The 22799-nt window shown below is 41.7% G+C and overlaps 1 protein-coding gene across 1 annotated transcript in view; it reads left to right on the top strand.

Moving 5' to 3' along the window:
- The window catches only part of LOC122939420 (cadherin-12-like), a 377302-nt gene that overhangs the window by 20558 nt on the left and 333945 nt on the right, over positions 1-22799 (top strand). Inside the window, exon 2 of the mRNA XM_044295487.1 lies at positions 12232-12647. Coding sequence (XP_044151422.1) covers positions 12318-12647 — 330 coding nt within the window. The 5' untranslated portion in view covers positions 12232-12317. The remainder of the gene's footprint in view (positions 1-12231; positions 12648-22799) is intronic.

Here is a 22799-nt window from a genome sequence, read left to right as displayed (position 1 = left end):
TTACTTGTGTGACAGATGGTTACCCATAATATACACACAAAGATGCTACATGCCGCAGGCTAATGAGCATCTCAGTGAGTCCAGCGTTTTTTTAATTCAGAGCTGTAGCCACTCACCTGCCCACCTGCTGATGATTCATATGGAATATAACTGTGAATAAGCAGCTGGTATGCGGGAAGAGTCAGGAGCTCATGAACATTCAGGACTCATCATTATGAGCTGGAGCTTTTCAATACAAGATGTTGGCAGATTGACTGGGTCAATTAAAGAACGTGACCCAGCATTTTGCTAAGAGAATCAGACACTTATTTATGTTGCGCTTAGTTAGGACACCATAAAACTGGTGACAGGTTCCCTTTAAGGATCGGGAAATCAGGGTGTACCGGTACGCCCTATGTCTGGAACAGGTTAAGCCCTTAGTGACCAGCCTGTTTTGGGCCTTACAGACCAAGCGTTTTTCTCCCTTTTTTCATCATCACCTTACAAAAGCTATATATATTTTTTCTGTCTATGTAGCTAATTTAGGGCTTGTTTTTTATGGTGTCAATTTTAGGTACTTTCTGATTAACTTTTATTAACCCTTTCTGGGAGGGAGATGGGAAATAAACAGTAATACTGCCACTGAGTTTTTACATTATACATCTTACGGTGTTCATTTGTCGGTATAAATAACATAATATCTTAATTCTCTGGGTAAATATGTTTACAGAGACACCAAATACATATCTATTTTGACATTTTGCTACTTTTGTGTAATTGAACCCTTTTAAAAGGAAGAAAATTCTAGGGGATAATTTACATGATATTTGTGTAGTGCGGATCATTACATACATGGCAATACCAAACATGTGGAGATTTTATTTTTGCATTTTTTTTATTGAAAAGCATACTTTCAATGGAAAAAAAAAATATTTTTTAATTGGAATTGTTTTATTTAATTTTTTTTTTTTTGCCACCTAATAGTCCCACAAGGGGACTATAACTGTACATTTTTGGATTGCTTTTAAAATACAATGCACTATCCCTATAGTTTGCATTTTAATGTCAGTTCCATACTGACATTCACCAGAAAGGTGCAGCCTACTGGAAAACATTCAAGGCAGGCTTGGGGCCTATATCAGGTCCCAGCCAGCCTTTACACACTTGCATTTGCGAGGTGCTGATGATAGACAGAGGGAGTCTGCTCTCTCTGTCATCACTTACATGCAGAGGTTGCCATTGTCAATGGCATGTAAGGGGTAAAACATGTGTATACCAAACCCCCACTCTCCACTGCAATGGGGACCCGTGCAGCCTTTAGACTAGGCCGCGCTGAAAAAGCACTGGCCCAGCCTAAGGCCTTTTAGCGACTGCCATAAAATGGAATATTGCTGGTTAAGATAAAAATTAAAAAGGAAGACATTTGGAGATGAGAAAACACTCCCCTTGCTGCTAATTCAATTATATAGAGGTTAAATAAAGCTAGATTTACATGGGTAGATTATTGGGCAGATCATGATGAATGAACGTTCCTGTGAATGCTCGTTCCCAACAATCTGCTCGTGTAAAGGTTCCATCAGGGATGCACTCCCAATGAGGCAAGGTGAGGTGATTGACTCAGGCAGCACCTGGTAGGGACAAGTGAGGAATAGCGGAAAGGCCTTGGGCAATGAGTGCTTTCATTGTGTAAGCATTCATCTCTGCCTATTTAACTGTATCACTGTTCTCAGGGCAGTGATGCAGTTGAATGCTGTGACAGGGTGTGGAGTGATATCTCCCTGTCTTATCGTTCGCTCTAATAGGATTTAGTCCTAGTGCCTGTAGTCTATTAGAAGCTGTGTCATCATCATCATCATCACACTGCCTGCCACAGCAGAATGGAGGTAAGTATTTGAGTTTATTATTTTTATTTGGCAGCATGCTGTTGGACCACAATGGGGGGTCATTATTTTCTAACTGGGGAAAGCACTATGGGGACATTGGGGGATCTAAAAAGGGGCATTTTTGTACTGAAACACATTATTAGAGGGTCACTATGGTGACATTTGTTCTACTAGGGGCACAAAAAGGGGGACATTTTTTGTACTGGCACATGTTATAAGTGAGCATGTTTTGTACTGGTACGTACAAGGGGTATTTTGTACTGTCTCACATTACAAGGGAGCATTTTGGTACTGTCACATATTACAAGGGGGTATTTTTTGCACAAGCACATGTTATAGGGGAAATTATTACTATTGGCTCTATTGACTTGTTGGCTCTATTAATACTTGAGGACTACGAGGAACATGATTACTAGTATGGACATTATGGGGCATTATTACTTCTGGGGCAAAATAAGGGACATGATTGCTATTAGGGGCACTGTCACCACATAGTGCACTCTGGCACAGAATTGTTACTATTAGAGGACTTTTACAGTGGGGGGCATCCTGGTACAGTATCAGCTTAGCACAATTATTTTTGGGGGTCACTGTTTACAGCATTATAAGTGTCGGGGGCACTGTTTGCTAGGCACTGTTATTTTTTACGGCGCTCTGTGCCAATTACTATTTAAGGGAAAACTTTCAGGGAGACTGTTTCAACAGTATCGTATTGGGGAGCACAGTTGGCATAGTATTAGGGATGGCAGGATAGGGTGTTCAGAATATGGGAAGTAGTAAAATAAGGTGTCTGTGGGCCAAACTTCAGAGACAAGTGATTGCTGAAAGAAATAATCATGGCAGCCTGCTATGAATGGAGAGATAAGGAAAGAAAAAAAATATACATTAGAGGAGAAATCACTGGATGTAAGAAGTATGTGGCGCTATATTAACCTATGCATTTTGTACAGCTGTATGTAATGTTTTCCAAATATGCCTTTAACATTAGGGCTGGAGAGAAGTGGTTAGGTTGAGAATTTGGCATGGGGGGTGGCGTCATTTTAGTTTTCGTCTCAGGCAGCAGAAAGACTAGATGCATCCTAGATTCTGCCAATCACCCAATGAATAAGCAAGATGCTCGTTCATCAGATTATACTGTCATTTGTGCAGGTACCTAAATTATCATTTCTGGGCAGCAGATTGTCCTATCTAAACAGTGATCTGCTACCTAGAAACAATGTGGCTGTACTGTGGAGGTGATCACTGCATATACAGTAAATGCAGCTTTTCACCTCCACTAAACGAATAGCTGACCCTCGGGTAGGAATGCTTCCTTCCCTACAATCTGCTGCTGCTCAGCGTGTGCAAATACACCTTAATTCATCAGTAGGAATCTGACCTCTGGGATCCTAACTCATCACAACAAAGGAGGTCCTGTGCACATGCGTCTTCCATTTTTTATGTGACTAGCAGATATAGAACCCATGTTCTAGGTATGATGTTTTTTCACCATAGTCTTCTCTATAAAACTTGAAAAATGCCAAGAAAAACATATGTACAAAGTTAAAGCAAATAAAAGAATTTCACCAAAAACATTTTAAAAAATTATACAGCGGTTTTACATCAAAATTAACAAAGAGATAGAAGCATATGTGAAGTAGGCATACATTATATGTGCAGGGAGAAAATAAAGGTTGCATCAGCTGTTCCTACACTGTCATAACATTTTGATGATGTTTTTGAAGCTAATGCTGTTCTTTTGAAGCCAATGACATCCCTAGTTTTGGATCAAAAGCTGGCATTAAAAGATGGAGAAGAAAATTGCTGGGACATCAGATACCATATGGATCTCTGGGGCTATATACTGTACTACTATCGGACTATTTTCTGTGGAGGGGAGGAAGCAGTTAACAAGAACAAATTGCAGTGCATCCCGGGAGATGCAGGTGCTTAATGAGCTACTGCCTGCTCACCATAAGTGAAGAAAGTCCTCCAGATAAGAGAGTTAAAAATAGTTTGAAATTCATGGGAAAACTCATTAAGGCACCCATATACATTACCCTCTCTTAAGTCACTTATTCACAGCAGAGGCTGTTGCTAGGTATCTAACAGAGAGGAGGATTCTTTTAAACCTTTGTTCCATTTTATATTATTTAAATTTTAAAACTAGTGCACAAGTTTAGTGTTGATCGAGCACCAAAGTGCTCGGGTGCTCTGGTGCTTGAGTAGAACACCTCTGGATGCTCGGGTGCACTACAGAGCACCGGAGCACAAAGGAAGTCAATGGGAGAACTTGATCATTAAACCACCCACTGCTCTGAAGAGGGGAGGGTGTCTGATTCACAAAAATAAAAGTCATAAATTGATGGAAACACCACTGAAATGGTTCGGGAACAGCATGGAGAGGATGTCTGGATGCATATTGGACTCCCAGGTCACTACTGAGAACAATGTTGTCCGAGTAGTACGCCACTTTTACACTTTTACTGCTTGCCTTGAGTATATTAAATGGTATATATGCTTGCAAGTGTGTCACATGTACAGTAGCGCAGGTTTTGTAAGTGTATGTGCAAATAAATTACACTGAATTTCACTGATATTTAGGATGCGCAAACATTATACAGGAGATGTAGCGCAGGTAATGTCGCTGTAACCAGCGGCCAAACAATTGCGCTCAATGTCACAGATATTTAGGATGCGCAAATGTAACACAACAGATGTAGCAGAGGTTGTATCGCTGTCAGCTGTGGCCAAACAATTGCACGCAATTTAGCGCAGGTTGCACTACAAATATATATTGCAGCCAGATAAAACAATAGTACTTAAAATCACTGTAATGCCAGTAACCAACATGGCTACGGCATTACAGTGAGTGCCAGTACTTCCCCGCACGTTTAGTGGCTGCGTAGCAACCAACAAACGTGCGGGGAGGAGACTCAAGCATCATGCTCGAGCACACGCGGCGTGCCAAGCATCGCAATGCTTGAGTCAAAATAGTGTTTGGCAGAGCATGCTCGCCCAACACTACACAAGTTTAATCCATACAGCATCAATCCTAAACTAATTCACCCATAACCACCTCTTCCAGATTCTAAGGATAATTTTTTTTTTTTTTATCTGAGTTTTTCCAAAAAGAGTATGATTTGCAATTAATAAGGCACCACTACCTAGTGTCAAAAAGTGGCTGGAATACCAATATGGGATGGTATGTATGGTAGGATAAATCAATCCAGAAGAAGGATCAGTAAAAGTAATTCATAGAATGAGTTAAAATAAAATAAAATTAAATCTTTATACACTCACTTCATTAGGGGATAGTCAGCAGGATAAACTCAAGACACCTGAGACAGTGAACTGGCCAGGATCACACGTAGAAATATTAGAAATTGATGGCAGCCCACATCTGAAGGCTTCTGATCAATCAATTTAATTCAGCAAATAATATATGGAAAAATAAAAAGATCAGTACATACAGATAATCTTAAAATAATCTTAAAATAACATAACCCTTAAACATGATGCCATAGGGCTTAAAACACACATGTAAATATCGCAGGAAACCTAACTTCAGGAGTTATACATGGTATATAAAGACCAATAGATACAAATGGTCCCAAGATCACATAGCACTTTGGATACCTTTTTATGTGTCCACAGGACTATGGAACACATGTAAAAAGTGTTGGATGTCTGGTACTGAAAGTGAAACCTGACTTCCGTTTTTTTGTCCTAGGTTGGAACGCTTTACTAAAAGAATAAATAGTATAATTGAATATTATATAAGAAAAAGGGGCAAAGAAGCTATCCCCAGGCCTGTGTACTTGTGAGGACATCGCCCCCAGGGGACTCAGAATTGTGGGTAGGGATAGGGGTCTCTTTTTAGGTGGTGCGTTCCACGGTGGAACACACCGCCATCTTCTTCCTGCACTCGGGGCGGTGGGTTCCACCATGAAATGCACCCCCATCTTCTTCCTGCGCTGGGGTGAGCGTTCCATTAAGGAACAAACCGCCCTTACACTCATTCACTCCTACCCCCTTCCTGTGTTCTGGCGATGCGTTCCTCCGTGGATCGCACCACACTCACCATTACCTTTCTCCTGCCTAATTCTCCGCCCCTAAGAACCGTCCTCTGTTCTATCTAGTAGTAAGAACCAGGGGAGTGACATGGTAAAGAAGGGGGGTATTGATATTGACCAATTGTGAATAATATCAAAATTTAATGAGGAAAAATTACAATGAGAGATAAAGTAATGGTATTAACATCTGCACTCTACAATAGAGTGTATGTGATCTCGTGGACAACCAAAGGGGTATAAATTACTAAACATATATAAATAAACCTAATAAAATTTACAAAAGAGAATATATACCGAACAAAAATTAACTCCAATATAAGGATAGGACTTATACACATATGGGACATATACACATATAAAATATACTCATAACGATGATACATTTTAGGGGCATATACAGTATCATATAAATCTGCAACACCCACTGAAATCAAAGGTATATCAGGGATGCCCTGTCTTTTTGTAAGCACAAGATAAGAAACTTACTAAATAAATAAATAAATATATATATATATATATATATATATATATATATATCAGTGTACATGCACATATATGCTCATGTAACACAAACACACACACACACACACACACACACACACATACATAACCCACTAAAGGCAAAATTGAATTAAAATTACATATACCACAGAGTTTTCCTGTTATATAGACATATAGGGCAAGAAACTGGCTATCGGGGTCCCACACAAAGCAAATGATTTACTAAATACCGGAACGGCCAATAAATACATAATAAGACTAAGAGATACATATATCTAAAAATAGAAAAAAAAACTAAAAATAATATAAAAATACAAATGACATCTGGTTTATTATAATATAGCATAATATAATAAAATTTGAGTAATATAATATATAGGCTATAAAATATGTGCCTGTATTCTATTACAATCGGAGAGGAGTGTATAGAGTATGCACCCCACCATCATTATATTATCCAGGATCAGGGCAAATTTTTCGCATAGGATAGACCAATTAATAGTTGGTGTGTAGTTACATTCGAGATTATATTCCTAATCTTCTAAATAGAATCAAATGTGAGGTGGATCATCTCTCATCAGAGTTTGATCTGACATATCCCACAAAAACATCAGACGGATCTTGGTCTTCTATCAGCCTAAACAGGAATGATGAGAGCATCAAACAGATCGATATGAACATTACCAAAATGGTTATGGTTCTATATATTTAACATTGGGAATCATACCACAGGGCCTGCGATCATCCCTTAAGCCCACTTTTTTCAGATGACTTGGTGTTCAAAAACTGCTAGCTGGACATTAGTGACAAATGCTCTAGAGAATACATGAGAGCAAAACGTAAACTAATTTGCTCAGATCTCGTTAGGAGACTGAAAAGCTATCTGTATTTTTATAACAATAACAACAATCTTTGTCCGTCCCTTTACTCTAAGCGCAAATTGTTTAGAGATTATGAGTACAATGAGGTAAGAGCAAAATGCTCTAAGCTTTCTAGGGATTTATTAGACTATCAGAATCACAATATAAGAGTATGGGATCGGAAGCAAAAAGATACCCCACCTAAACAAAGTAATCATAGTACTACTAATACCCGCATGGGGGGAATGAGATATTTACCACCTTGGAACTCCAGTGTGGAGACTAGTGCACCAAATTCCTATGCCCATGCCGTTATGAGAGGGAGGACCATTTACAACAGCACTAGGAACAGACGACCACAGAAACCCTCCACCTTAGGAAAACCTAAGACTGGTTTCATACCTCCTACGTCCACTAAGATGCCCAACACTAATTCAGGGAAACTCAAAAATAGTGAACCTACTAATAGGCAGGGTACCCCTTCCCATTACCCCCCAGTGAGGACTAACAACACAGTCACAACACTCCAAAAATAATTTCAAGGGAACTTCTCTAAAGGTCTGTAAACCAAGGGAAACTTCCGATCCTGCCACTGTCCCACAAACTGACCCTAGACCCTTGGACCCTGTAATTATGCCACTAAAAAGAACCCCAGTAAAAGATTACCAACAGACAGAGCAAGCATAAGCGACTGCAAATGCACGGTTTGAAGATCACAACAATTTGATATACCGAACACTAATAGCTAGTGATAAACCCAGTCGGGACAGAAAGCCATCTACAGTAGAGGCTCCAAAGGTATTATTAGTAGATACATCCTATTTTAATAGGACCTCCACTGAGTCACAAAATTCATTTATCAATATATCCACCCATTCAGTCTCCCCCATTAGCCCAGATCACTTTCTAACTCTACCTTCCAGTCTATCAGAAACTCCTACCCACGTTCTCGGGGGTAGGTTGCCTAACATCCAATGTATCGGCATATGTGGACAACTATTTACACATCTCACCTTATACAATCACTCAAGTCATTTCAATGGGAGGACGACTATATATTAATACTAGATGTATCGGCCCTGTATAGCAATATCAGGCATGAACTAGGGATTGCAGCTATCTCACACACACAGGACCCCTGTATGCCAAAATCCTGAAAAGACTTCATCTTGAGAGCCATTGAGTTCATACTTCAGCACAACTATTTTATGTTCAATGACACCTTCTACATTCAGGTCCAGGGGATGGCGATGGACACCAAATTTGCACCATCTTGTGGAAATCTTTTCATTGGGGGTATTTGAAGATAGATTTGGTCTGCTGTCTACATCTCATCATCGAGAATAGAAAGATAGTCACCAAGACTCATTTTGAGTGCATGGACACTAACAGTTACTTAGATTATAAGAGTTGTCACCACCCTAAGTGGAAGCAAAACATCCCCTTCAGTCAAATGAAGAGGATTAGGAGGAATTGTCCTGATGACTGAACCATGAAAAATCAAATACATTTACTTAAAAACAGGTTTAGAGAAAAGGGGTATCCAAGGAGAATATTGGAGGATTCAACTAGGAGAATCTCCAAAGTTTCCCAAAAAGAAAGTATACTACCAAAAACTAAAATGCCCATTGAAGAGAATAAGAATGAAATTCACCACTTCAGTGTGGTCACTAGATTTAACCCCCAGCATACTTTGATCAGAAAAACCTTGACAAAAAAATTGGTTGATTCTAATGAAAGACCCCATCTTCGGCAAAATAATCCCTCCAGCCCCCACTATTATGTTCCGATGAGCTAAGACCCTGAAGAACCTGTTAGCCCCTTCATGCCCTAAACTAAATAGAGATTCAGGGAAAACCGTGCGGCAAAAGGATCCAGGGGTCTCTAAGTGTAAAGCCAACAGATGTAAATGCTGTAATATGATTATGCACAGCTTAAATTACAATTCCCTCTAGTGGAGAAAGCTTTACCATTAAACATAGAATAAACCGTGGGACCACTATTGTTATTTGTCTCCTGAAGTGTCCATGTAATCTCCTTTATGTTGGGTGCACAACCCAGTCCTTACGTGAAAGGATGAATGAACATTGTTCTAACATGACCAGGAAAGTAACAACCCACAGTGTTTCTCGACATTTTGCAATATCCCATGATGGAGACCCTTCGTCCCTGCGGGTCACTCCGATTGAATGTGACACACAGTCTCTATGTCGCAAGGAAATGTATTGGATTTTCCGCTTCAACACCTTGACATCGTTTGGCCTTAATGAATCACTAGAATACACCAACTATTAATTGGTCTATCCTATATGAAAAATTTGCCCTGATCCTGAATAAAAGAAGGCAATATAATGATGGTGGGGGTGCATATTCTATACACTCCTCTCCAATCGTAACAGAATACAGGCACATATTTTATAGCCTATATATTATATTACACACATTTTATTATATTATGCTATATTATAATACACTAGATGCCATTTATATTTTTATATTATTTTTAGTTATTATTTCTATTTTTAGATATATGTATCTCTTAGTCTTATTTTGTATTTATAGGCCGTTCCGGTATTATTAGTAAATCATTTGTGTGGAACCCTGATAGCCAGTTTCTTGCCCTATACGTCTATATAACAGGAAAACTCTGTGATATATTTCATTTTTTTTTTTTCCTTTAGTGGGTTATGTATGTGCGCTTGTGTACGTGCACATATATGCACATGTACACTGACACATACATATATAAATATATGGTCAGTTTCTTATCTTGTGCTTACAAAAAGACAGGGCCTTCCCGATATACCTTTGGTTTCAGTGGGTCGTGCAGAATTATATGATATATACCCCTTAAACTTATCATCGTTATGAGAATATTTTATATGTGTATATGTCCCATGGTATATATGTGCTCTGAAAAAAGTCATATACTTATATTGGAGTTCATTTTTCGTTCTGTATATATTCTCTTTTGTAAATTTTATTAGTTTTATTTCTATATGTTTAGTAATTCAGACCCCTTTGGTTGTGTGCAAGATCACATACACTCTACTGCAGAACGCAGATGTTACTACCATTACTTTATCTATCATTGTAATTTTTCCTCATTACATTTTGATATTATTCACAATTGGTCGATATCAATACCCCCCCTTCTCTGCCATGGCTCTTACTACTGGAATGAACAGAGGGCAGTCCTTAGATGCAGAGTATTAGGCAGGAGAAAGGTAATGGTGAGTGCGGTGCGTTCAACGTTGGAACACACCACCTAAAAAGTGACCCTGATCCCTACCCACGATTTTGGGACGCCTGGAAGTTATGTAGCTAGTGGAGGATAGCATCTTTTCCCCTTATTCTTATATAATATTTGATTATACTATTTATTCTTTTAGTAAAGCGTTCCATCCTAGGACAAAAAAACGGAAGTCAGGTTTCAATTCCGGTACCAGACATCCCGCACTTTTTATATGTGTTCCCTAGTCCCGTGGACACATATAAAAAGGTATCCAAAGTGCTATGGGATCTTGGGACCATATGTATCTATTGGTCTTTATATACCATGTATTACTTCTGAAGGTAGGTTTTTTCTGTGTTTTTTACATGTGTTTTTTAAGCCCTATGGCCTCATGTTTAAGGGTTATGTTATTTTAAGATTATTTTAAGATTTTCTGTATGTACTGATCTTTGTATTACTCCTGAAGAAGGAAGCATTCAGACCCCAGAAAGAGTCGAGCCATATATCATTTGCTGAATTAAAGTGACTGATCAGAAGCCTTCAGACATGGGCTGCCAATCATTTCCAATATTTCTATGTGTAATCCTGGCCAGGGGGGTTCAAAGTCTCAGGTGTCTAGATGTAATCCAGCTGACTACCCCCCAGAGAAGTGAGTGTATACAGATTTCATTTTATTTTAACTAATTTTAATAATTACTTTTACTGATGATTGTTCTGGATTGATCTATCCTACTATACATACCATCCTATATTGGTATTCCAACCACTTTTTGACACTAGGGAGTGGTGCCTGATTGTGTGTTTTTTCTTTGACGATTCACGGGGGGAATTTGCCTGGCTCCACCTGTTCTCGTCTCTTCCCACCACAGTAATTTGCACACCTGCATTAATTTGCTTACCTATCCCTCTCTCTTTACACGCCATCCTCCTGGCACCCAATATCTTTAGGTACTTTTCTCTATTCTGGGCTGACCACCCTTGACTAGTATCTTGTACCATAATCCTCTCTTTTTTATTTTATTTTTTTCATTTAGAGGAGCTGCCAGGCCAGTTATTTTTATTATTATTTTTAATACAATGCTTAGAATGTGTTAAAAAATAATAAAATTAATGATTACTTTACTTTAAAACGGCACATTTAAAAAAACTTTCTTATCTATAACGCTTAGGATTCACAGTTTGCTGTATATACAGACTGTAACAAGCAAGCAAACTGCATAAAACAGCATTTATTATGGAGTCTGAAGGAATCCCTAATGAGTAATTATCAGACAATGGGAAACTTAGGTATTGTCTTTGCTTTGAAGATAAAACCAGTTATATTTTCAATTGTTCTTAGATTAACAACACAGCAGGTTTTAGAAAGAGGAATTCATATAATGTAAATATATTTTCATGATTCAATATTATATCACAAGCGCAGTCCTAAATTAGCATAGTTTAATATCAATATATTGCATCCTAGCAATATTAGAGTGTGAGCCACCTGGGACTCTTCTGCATTCTCAAAGCCACATTATATTGTACCATCAATTGTTTCTCTTCTATTCACTCACATATATCTTTCCATAACTTATTAAAATGCATTTCCTGTTTTTATCTCTACCCAATATAATGTTTATGACGAGAAAAACAAATCTGTCCTGCCACTGCATCTACTTTACTACATTTCCTCTACAGTCTATGCAGAGAATCACATTTATTGTGTGTTCTTACAGGAGTCCATTGGTGAATTTGAATGTGAGGACAAAATGGTCTGCTGAAGAAATACTTTTTATGCACATTTTACAACAGTAGAACTTGTATGGTGAGAAAAAGGTGCACATCAAGCTGGATCCTACAGTTTTACAGCAAGTGTTGGCGTTTTAACTACCAGGCTGTAGGGACGTCTTTTCCAATGCTTACAAGGAACTGCTTATCGCTGCTTCTTTGGTTCCTTTTTGATGGAGGTCTTTTAACACCACTGCATTCCCAGCAGCCGCCACAAACTTCAGCATCCAAGCAAAAGGAAAATGTTATCATCACAATGTCGGGAAGGAGATCAGCAGCACAAAGAGTTAAACGTGGTTGGGTATGGAATCAGTTCTTTGTGCTTGAAGAATACATGGGATCTGAACCACAATATGTGGGAAAGGTACTGTCCTATATGACATAATTTTGATGTCTATATATTCATATGTAGAGAAGCTCAAAGGGGTTCTCGGAGATTTAATAAAATTATGAAATATGCCTAAATATTACTTTATTGTAAACACATTTTTGAATATATTTCATTATTTATAATGGGAAATAAAATGGCCACTGTCCTATTAGCACACAAAAAACCTGTCCTAACGGATAGCTTGATGGGTTAGTTTGAAAGAAGGAGCTAAAGAGCTGTCTTAGCTTTGCTCTGTGCCCCACATGTCATGAATTCCGATCCTACACACAGCTAATAAAAGCTGATAACATCTTCAGCTCTGTGTGCATAGGAACAAATGTAGTGAAACCTCAGAGAGGATGAACTATTGGGGTGTATGGGTAATGAGCAGCAGCGTGGGTGCACTCTGATACATTACCACATCCGCACAGCAGTCTTGTCTGTTCAATATTCATTCCTACACACTCAAAGGTGAAGATATGTCATCAGCTGTGTGTAAAACTGTAATTCACGACAGTCAGAGCTAAGAGGAGAGCTGAGGCAGCTCTTTTGCTCAGTGCTATGAAGTAATCCATCCTGCTGTTTTATTAGGACAGGTTTTGTGTATGCTAATAGGGCACCAACCATTTTATTTCCCCCTAGAGAAATGAACCATTATAAATAATAAATAGTATATGGAAATGTGTTTGCAGTAAAGTAATACTTAGGTATTTTCAGTAATTTTATTTTACTAATTCCCGGAGAACCCCTTTAACTGGATAATGTATAGAATTGAGTATTATTAACCTCCCTAACGGTATTCCTGAGCGTGACTCGGGGTTAATTTTCGCTGCCAGGAGCTGTAACCCCGAGTCACGCTCGGAGTAACATTGCAGAGTCCCTTCACATTCTGCCGGTGATCCGGCGATGTCCTTCGCTGAGAGCGCCGGTGTTCTGCCAGATCTCTATACCTTGTAAAAAGTCTATACCGGAAGTGATGCGGCCTCACTGGAAGTGATGTGGCTGCACAGGAATCAGCTGGAGGAGGGCATGCGCGGTGCTGCGCAAGCGCACATCCACTGGCCTAGGAAAGAATCGTTGCAGCGACGAGATAGAAGTACTTCGTGCACCACGCGTGCGCACTTAAGGGTATAGAGATTTTGCAGCGCACAATGTTGCATCAGATCTCCCTACCCCTAAGTGCGCACGCGCGCACAAATCATCAGATCAAATCAGGATGAACTGCAACTGATGATTTGTGCACGTGTGTGCACTCAGGGGTAGGGAGATCTGATGCGCTGCAAAATCTCTATACCCTTAAGTGCGCACGCGTGGTGCACGAAGTACTTCTATCTCGGCGCTGCAACGATTCTTTCCTAAGCCTGTGGATGTGCTTGCACAGCGCCGCGTACACCGCTGATTCCTGTGCGGCCGCGTCACTTCCGGTATAGACTTTTCGCAAGGTATAGAAATCAGGCAGAACACCGGCCGGCATTTGACTTCCTGGTTCCATTCCCTGCGAGCAGCAGCTGCGCATGGGAGCGGAACTGGGCGGGAAATTCAAATAAATATGAACATAAAAAGTGACAAACACACATAAAAGAGGTTATACATTGTAATCTGAGAGGATTACACTGTATAACCTCAGATCTGACATTTGATGACTGTACGGTGCCCCTTGCCTGCCATTTTACTGTCATTTGTGCCCATAAAATATTTATGCAAAAAATGGTACCACTTTTGGTACAAAATTCCTGACATAATCATACCGCCAGGGAGGTTAAAAGCAGTGCAACGGGAATGGGTGCATTGAGATATACTGGCTGGGGTGTAGTTCTTGTACATGTTTTTACTCGTTTTACTCTTTTTCCCAAATATTTGCCTTTATATGTGCAATGTTAAGGGTAACTGCACACAGTGCAAATTATATGTGGTTCTTCCACACGAAAATCAACATAAAACCCCCCACAAAAATATGCGTCAAAACTGTGAATAAGTAGTGCTCAATTGTTATTATGTGGTTTTGGTGCGGATTTTAGGCGGATTTTCTGCACACAGATATGCAACATAACCTAAGGCTAGGTTATCAATATCAGATCGACGGGGGTCCAACTCCTGGCCCCACTTCTGATCAGTTGTTTGAAAGGGGTTGCAGCTAGGGATGAGCGAACTCGAACTGTATAGTTCGGGTTCGTACCGAATTTTGGGGTGTCCGTGACACGGACCCGAACCCGGACATTTTCGTAAAAGTCCGGGTTCGGGTTCGGTGTTCGTCGCTTTCTTCGCGCTTTTGTGACGCTTTCTTGGCGCTTTTTGAAAGGCTGCAAAGCAGCCAATCAACAAGCGTCATACTACTTGCCCCAAGAGGCCATCACAGCCATGCCTACTATTGGCATGGCTGTGATTGGCCAGAGCACCATGTGACCCAGCCTCTATTTAAGCTGGAGTCACATAGCGCCGCCCGTCACTCTGCTCTGATTAGCGTAGGGAGAGGTTGCGGCTGCGACAGTAGGGCGAGATTAGGCAGATTAACTCCTCCAAAGGACTTGATTAACTGATCGATCTGCAGCTGTGGATCATTGAGCTGCTGATCCTCAATTGCTCACTGTTTTTAGGCTGCCCAGACCGTTTGTCAGTCACATTTTTCTGGGGTGATCGGCGGCCATTTTGTGTCTTGTGGTGCGCCAGCACAAGCTGCGACCAAGTGCATTTAACCCTCAATGGTGTGGTTGTTTTTTGGCTAAAGCCTACATCAGGGTGAAGCTGTCACACCAAGTGCATTTAACCAGCAATAGTCTGTTTATTTTTTGGCCATATACTACATCAGGGGCAAGCTGCGCCTGTCACCAAGTGCATTTAACCCTCAATGGTGCGTTTGTTTTTTGGCTAAAGCCTACATCAGGGTGAAGCTGTCACACCAAGTGCATTTAACCAGCAATAGTCTGTTTATTTTTTGGCCATATACTACATCAGGGGCAAGCTGCGCCCGTCACCAAGTGCATTTAACCCTCAGTAGTGTGGTTGGTCAAGCTATCACACCAAGTGCATTTAACCAGCAATAGTCTGTTCATTTTTTGGCCATATACTAAATCAGGGGCAAGCTGCGCCCGTCACCAAGTGCATTTAACCAGCAATAGTCTGTTCATTTTTTGGCCATATACTACATCAGGGGCAAGCTGCGCCCGTCACCAAGTGCATTTAACCCTCAGTAGTGTGGTTGGTCAAGCTGTGACACCAAGTGCATTTAACCAGCAATAGTCTGTTCATTTTTTGGCCATATACTACATCAGGGGCAAGCTGCGCCCATCACCAAGTGCATTTAACCAGCAATAGTGTGGTTATTTTTTGGCCATATCCCAGTCTAATTCTGTCACTAAATCCATACCGGTCACCCAGCGCCTAAATACTAGGCCTCAAATTTATATCCCGCTAAATCTCTTGTTACCGCTGTCCTGTTGTGGCTGGGAAAGTTATTTAGTGTCCGTCAAAGCACATTTTTTGTTCTGGGTTGAAATACAATTCCCAATTTAGCAATTTAAAAATTTAGTGGTTTCTGCTGTATCAGAGCTATTTGAAATCTATCCCTAAAAGGGTATATAATATTCAAGGTGCACATAGGGTCATTCAGAATAACTTCACACACCCGCTACTGTGCATTTCCAAGTCTAATTCTGTCACTAAACCCATACCTGTCACCCAGCGCCTAAATACTAGGCCTCAAATTCATATCCAGCTAAATCTGTCGTTAGTGCTGTAGCTGGGCGAGTTATTTAGTGTCCGTTCAAGCACATTTCTTGTTCTGGGTTGAAATACAATTCCCAATTTAGCAATTTCATAATTTAGTGGTTTCTGCTATATCAGAGCTATTTGAAATCTATCCCTAAAAGGGTATATAATATTCAAGGTGCACATTGGGTCATTCAGAATAACTTCACACACACCCGCTACTGTGTATTTCCAAGTCTAATTCTGTCACTAAACCCATACCTGTCACCCAGCGCCTAAATACTAGGCCTCAAATTTATATCCAGCTAAATCTGTCCTTAGTGCTGTAGCTGGGCGAGTTATTTAGTGTCCGTTCAAGCACATTTCTTGTTCTGGGTTGAAATACAATTCCCAATTTAGCAATTTCATAATTTAGTGGTTTCTGCTATATCAGAGCTATTTGAAATCTATCCCTAAAAGGGTATATAATATTCAAGGTGCACATTGGGTCATTCAGAATAACTTCACACACACCCGCTACTGTGTATTTCCAAGTCTAATTCTGTCACTAAACCCATACCTGTCACCCAGCGCCTAAATACTAGGCCTCAAATTCATATCCAGCTAAATCTGTCGTTAGTGCTGTAGCTGGGCGAGTTATTTAGTGTCCGTTCAAGCACATTTCTTGTTCTGGGTTGAAATACAATTCCCAATTTAGCAATTTCATAATTTAGTGGTTTCTGCTATATCAGAGCTATTTGAAATCTATCCCTAAAAGGGTATATAATATTCAAGGTGCACATTGGGTCATTCAGAATAACTTCACACACACCCGCTACTGTGTATTTCCAAGTCTAATTCTGTCACTAAACCCATACCTGTCACCCAGCGCCTAAATACTAGGCCTCAAATTTATATCCAGCTAAATCTGTCCTTAGTGCTGTAGCTGGGCGAGTTATTTAGTGTCCGTTCAAGCACATTTCTTGTTCTGGGTTGAAATACAATTCCCAATTTAGCAATTTCATAATTTAGTGGTTTCTGCTATATCAGAGCTATTTGAAATCTATCCCTAAAAGGGTATATAATATTCAAGGTGCACATTGGGTCATTCAGAATAACTTCACACACACCCGCTACTGTGTATTTCCAAGTCTAATTCTGTCACTAAACCCATACCTGTCACCCAGCGCCTAAATACTAGGCCTCAAATTCATATCCAGCTAAATCTGTCGTTAGTGCTGTAGCTGGGCGAGTTATTTAGTGTCCGTTCAAGCACATTTCTTGTTCTGGGTTGAAATACAATTCCCAATTTAGCAATTTCATAATTTAGTGGTTTCTGCTATATCAGAGCTATTTGAAATCTATCCCTAAAAGGGTAGATCATATTGAAGGTGCACATAGGGACATTCAGAATAACTTCACACACCCGCTACTGTGCATTTCCAAGTCTAATTCTGTCACTAAACCCATACCTGTCACCCAGCGCCTAAATACTAGGCCTCAAATTTATATCCAGCTAAATCTGTCCTTAGTGCTGTAGCTGGGCGAGTTATTTAGTGTCCGTTCAAGCACATTTCTTGTTCTGGGTTGAAATACAATTCCCAATTTAGCAATTTCATAATTTAGTGGTTTCTGCTATATCAGAGCTATTTGAAATCTATCCCTAAAAGGGTATATAATATTCAAGGTGCACATTGGGTCATTCAGAATAACTTCACACACACCCGCTACTGTGTATTTCCAAGTCTAATTCTGTCACTAAACCCATACCTGTCACCCAGCGCCTAAATACTAGGCCTCAAATTTATATCCAGCTAAATCTGTCATTAGTGCTGTAGCTGGGCGAGTTATTTAGTGTCCGTTCAAGCACATTTCTTGTTCTGGGTTGAAATACAATTCCCAATTTAGCAATTTCATAATTTAGTGGTTTCTGCTATATCAGAGCTATTTGAAATCTATCCCTAAAAGGGTAGATCATATTGAAGGTGCACATAGGGACATTCAGAATAACTTCAGACACCCGCTACTGTGCATTTCCAAGTCTAATTCTGTCACTAAACCCATACCTGTCACCCAGCGCCTAAATACTAGGCCTCAAATTTATATCCAGCTAAATCTGTCCTTAGTGCTGTAGCTGGGCGAGTTATTTAGTGTCCGTTCAAGCACATTTCTTGTTCTGGGTTGAAATACAATTCCCAATTTAGCAATTTCATAATTTAGTGGTTTCTGCTATATCAGAGCTATTTGAAATCTATCCCTAAAAGGGTATATAATATCCAAGGTGCACATTGGGTCATTCAGAATAACTTCACACACACCCGCTACTGTGTATTTCCAAGTCTAATTCTGTCACTAAACCCATACCTGTCACCCAGCGCCTAAATACTAGGCCTCAAATTTATATCCTGCTAAATCTCTCGTTAACGCTGTCCTGTTGTGGCTGGGAAAGTTATTTAGTGTCCGTCAAAGCACATTTTTTGTTCTGGGTTGAAATACAATTCCCAATTTAGCAATTTCATAATTTAGTGGTTTCTGCTATATCAGAGCTATTTGAAATCTATCCCTAAAAGGGTATATAATATTCAAGGTGCACATTGGGTCATTCAGAATAACTTCACACACACCCGCTACTGTGTATTTCTAAGTCTAATTCTGTCACTAAACCCATACCTGTCACCCAGCGCCTAAATACTAGGCCTCAAATTTATATCCTGCTAAATCTCTCGTTAACGCTGTCCTGTTGTGGCTGGGAAAGTTATTTAGTGTCCGTCAAAGCACATTTTTTGTTCTGGGTTGAAATACAATTCCCAATTTAGCAATTTCATAATTTAGTGGTTTCTGCTATATCAGAGCTATTTGAAATCTATCCCTAAAAGGGTATATAATATTCAAGGTGCACATTGGGTCATTCAGAATAACTTCACACACACCCGCTACTGTGTATTTCTAAGTCTAATTCTGTCACTAAACCCATACCTGTCACCCAGCGCCTAAATACTAGGCCTCAAATTTATATCCTGCTAAATCTCTCGTTAACGCTGTCCTGTTGTGGCTAGGAAAGTTATTTAGTGTCCGTCAAAGCACATTTTTTGTTCTGGGTTGAAATACAATTCCCAATTTAGCAATTTCATAATTTAGTGGTTTCTGCTATATCAGAGCTATTTGAAATCTATCCCTAAAAGGGTATATAATATTCAAGGTGCACATTGGGTCATTCAGAATAACTTCACACACACACGCTTCTGTGCATTTCCAAGTCTAATTCTGTCACTAAATCCATACCGGTCACCCAGCGCCTAAATACTAGGCCTCAAATTTATATCCTGCTAAATCTCTCGTTAACGCTGTCCTGTTGTGGCTGGGAAAGTTATTTAGTGTCCGTCAAAGCACATTTTTTGTTCTGGGTTGAAATACAATTCCCAATTTAGCAATTTCATAATTTAGTGGTTTCTGCTATATCAGAGCTATTTGAAATCTATCCCTAAAAGGGTATATAATATTCAAGGTGCACATTGGGTCATTCAGAATAACTTCACACACACACGCTTCTGTGCATTTCCAAGTCTAATTCTGTCACTAAATCCATACCGGTCACCCAGCGCCTAAATACTAGGCCTCAAATTTATATCCCGCTGAATTTGAATACAATACATTGGGCCAAATAATATATTTGTTGTTGTGGTGAACCATAACAATGAGAAAAACATCTAGTAAGGGACGCGGACGTGGACATGGTCGTGGTGGTGTTAGTGGACCCTCTGGTGCTGGGAGAGGACGTGGCCGTTCTGCCACATCCACACGTCCTAGTGTACCAACTACCTCAGGTCCCAGTAGCCGCCAGAATTTACAGCGATATATGGTGGGGCCCAATGCCGTTCTAAGGATGGTAAGGCCTGAGCAGGTACAGGCATTAGTCAATTGGGTGGCCGACAGTGGATCCAGCACGTTCACATTATCTCCCACCCAGTCTTCTGCAGAAAGCGCACAGATGGCGCCTGAAAACCAACCCCATCAGTCTGTCACATCACCCCCATGCATACCAGGGAAACTGTCTCAGCCTCAAGTTATGCAGCAGTCTCTTATGCTGTTTGAAGACTCCGCTGGCAGGGTTTCCCAAGGGCATCCACCTAGCCCTTCCCCAGCGGTGAAAGACATAGAATGCACTGACGCACAACCACTTATGTTTCCTGATGATGAGGACATGGGAATACCACCTCAGCATGTCTCTGATGATGACGAAACACAGGTGCCAACTGCTGCGTCTTTCTGCAGTGTGCAGACTGAACAGGAGGTCAGGGATCAAGACTGGGTGGAAGACGATGCAGGGGACGATGAGGTCCTAGACCCCACATGGAATGAAGGTCGTGCCACTGACTTTCACAGTTCGGAGGAAGAGGCAGTGGTGAGACCGAGCCAACAGCGTAGCAAAAGAGGGAGCAGTGGGCAAAAGCAGAACACCCGCCGCCAAGAGACTCCGCCTGCTACTGACCGCCGCCATCTGGGACCGAGCACCCCAAAGGCAGCTTCAAGGAGTTCCCTGGCATGGCACTTCTTCAAACAATGTGCTGACGACAAGACCCGAGTGGTTTGCACGCTGTGCCATCAGAGCCTGAAGCGAGGCATTAACGTTCTGAACCTGAGCACAACCTGCATGACCAGGCACCTGCATGCAAAGCATGAACTGCAGTGGAGTAAACACCTTAAAACCAAGGAAGTCACTCAGGCTCCCCCTGCTACCTCTTCTGCTGCTGCCGCCTCGGCCTATTCTGCTGCTGCCGCCTCGGCCTCTTCCTCCGCCTCTGGAGGAACGTTGGCACCTGCCGCCCAGCAAACAGGGGATGTACCACCAACACCACCACCACCACCTCCGTCACCAAGCGTCTCAACCATGTCACACGCCAGCGTTCAGCTCTCCATCTCACAAACATTTGATAGAAAGCGTAAATTCCCACCTAGCCACCCTCGATCCCTGGCCCTGAATGCCAGCATTTCTAAACTACTGGCCTATGAAATGCTGTCATTTAGGCTGGTGGACACAGACAGCTTCAAACAGCTCATGTCGCTTGCTGTCCCACAGTATGTTGTTCCCAGCCGGCACTACTTCTCCAAGAGAGCCGTGCCTTCCCTGCACAACCAAGTATCCGATAAAATCAAGTGTGCACTGCGCAACGCCATCTGTAGCAAGGTCCACCTAACCACAGATACGTGGACCAGTAAGCACGGCCAGGGACGCTATATCTCCCTAACTGCACACTGGGTAAATGTAGTGGCAGCTGGGCCCCAGGCGGAGAGCTGTTTGGCGCACGTCCTTCCGCCGCCAAGGATCGCAGGGCAACATTCTTTGCCTCCTGTTGCCACCTCCTCCTTCTCGGCTTCCTCCTCCTCTTCTTCCACCTGCTCATCCAGTCAGCCACACACCTTCACCACCAACTTCAGCACAGCCCGGGGTAAACGTCAGCAGGCCATTCTGAAACTCATATGTTTGGGGGACAGGCCCCACACCGCACAGGAGTTGTGGCGGGGTATTGAACAACAGACCGACGAGTGGTTGCTGCCGGTGAGCCTCAAGCCCGGCCTGGTGGTGTGTGATAATGGGCGAAATCTCGTTGCAGCTCTGGGACTAGCCAATTTGACGCACATCCCTTGCTTGGCGCATGTGCTGAATTTGGTGGTGCAGAAGTTCATTCACAACTACCCCGACATGTCAGAGCTGCTGCATAAAGTGCGGGCCGTCTGTTCGCGCTTCCGGCGTTCACATCCTGCTGCTGCTCGCCTGTCTGCGCTACAGCGTAACTTCGGCCTTCCCGCTCACCGCCTCATATGCGACGTGCCCACCAGGTGGAACTCCACCTTGCACATGCTGGACAGACTGTGCGAGCAGCAGCAGGCCATAGTGGAGTTTCAGCTGCAGCACGCACGGGTCAGTCGCACTACAGAACAGCACCACTTCACCACCAATGACTGGGCCTCCATGCGAGACCTGTGTGCCCTGTTGCGCTGTTTCGAGTACTCCACCAACATGGCCAGTGGCGATGACACCGTTATCAGCGTTACAATACCACTTCTATGTCTCCTTGAGAAAACACTTAGGGCGATGATGGAAGAGGAGGTGGCCCAGGAGGAGGAGGAGGAGGAGGAAGAGGGGTCATTTTTAGCACTTTCAGGCCAGTCTCTTCGAAGTGACTCAGAGGGAGGTTTTTGGCAACAGCAGAGGCCAGGTACAAATGTGGCCAGCCAGGGCCCACTACTGGAGGACGAGGAGGACGAGGATGAGGAGGAGGTGGAGGAGGATGAGGATGAAGCATGGTCACAGCGGGGTGGCACCCAACGCAGCTCGGGTCCATCACTGGTGCGTGGCTGGGGGGAAAGGCAGGACGATGACGATACGCCTCCTACAGAGGACAGCTTGTCCTTACCCCTGGGCAGCCTGGCACACATGAGCGACTACATGCTGCAGTGCCT

Source organism: Bufo gargarizans, chromosome 5, assembly GCF_014858855.1.
Source record: "Bufo gargarizans isolate SCDJY-AF-19 chromosome 5, ASM1485885v1, whole genome shotgun sequence".
Taxonomy (NCBI): Eukaryota; Metazoa; Chordata; class Amphibia; order Anura; family Bufonidae; genus Bufo; species Bufo gargarizans.
Note: the sequence above shows the minus strand (reverse complement) of the source record. Positions and strands in the feature narration are given on the sequence as shown.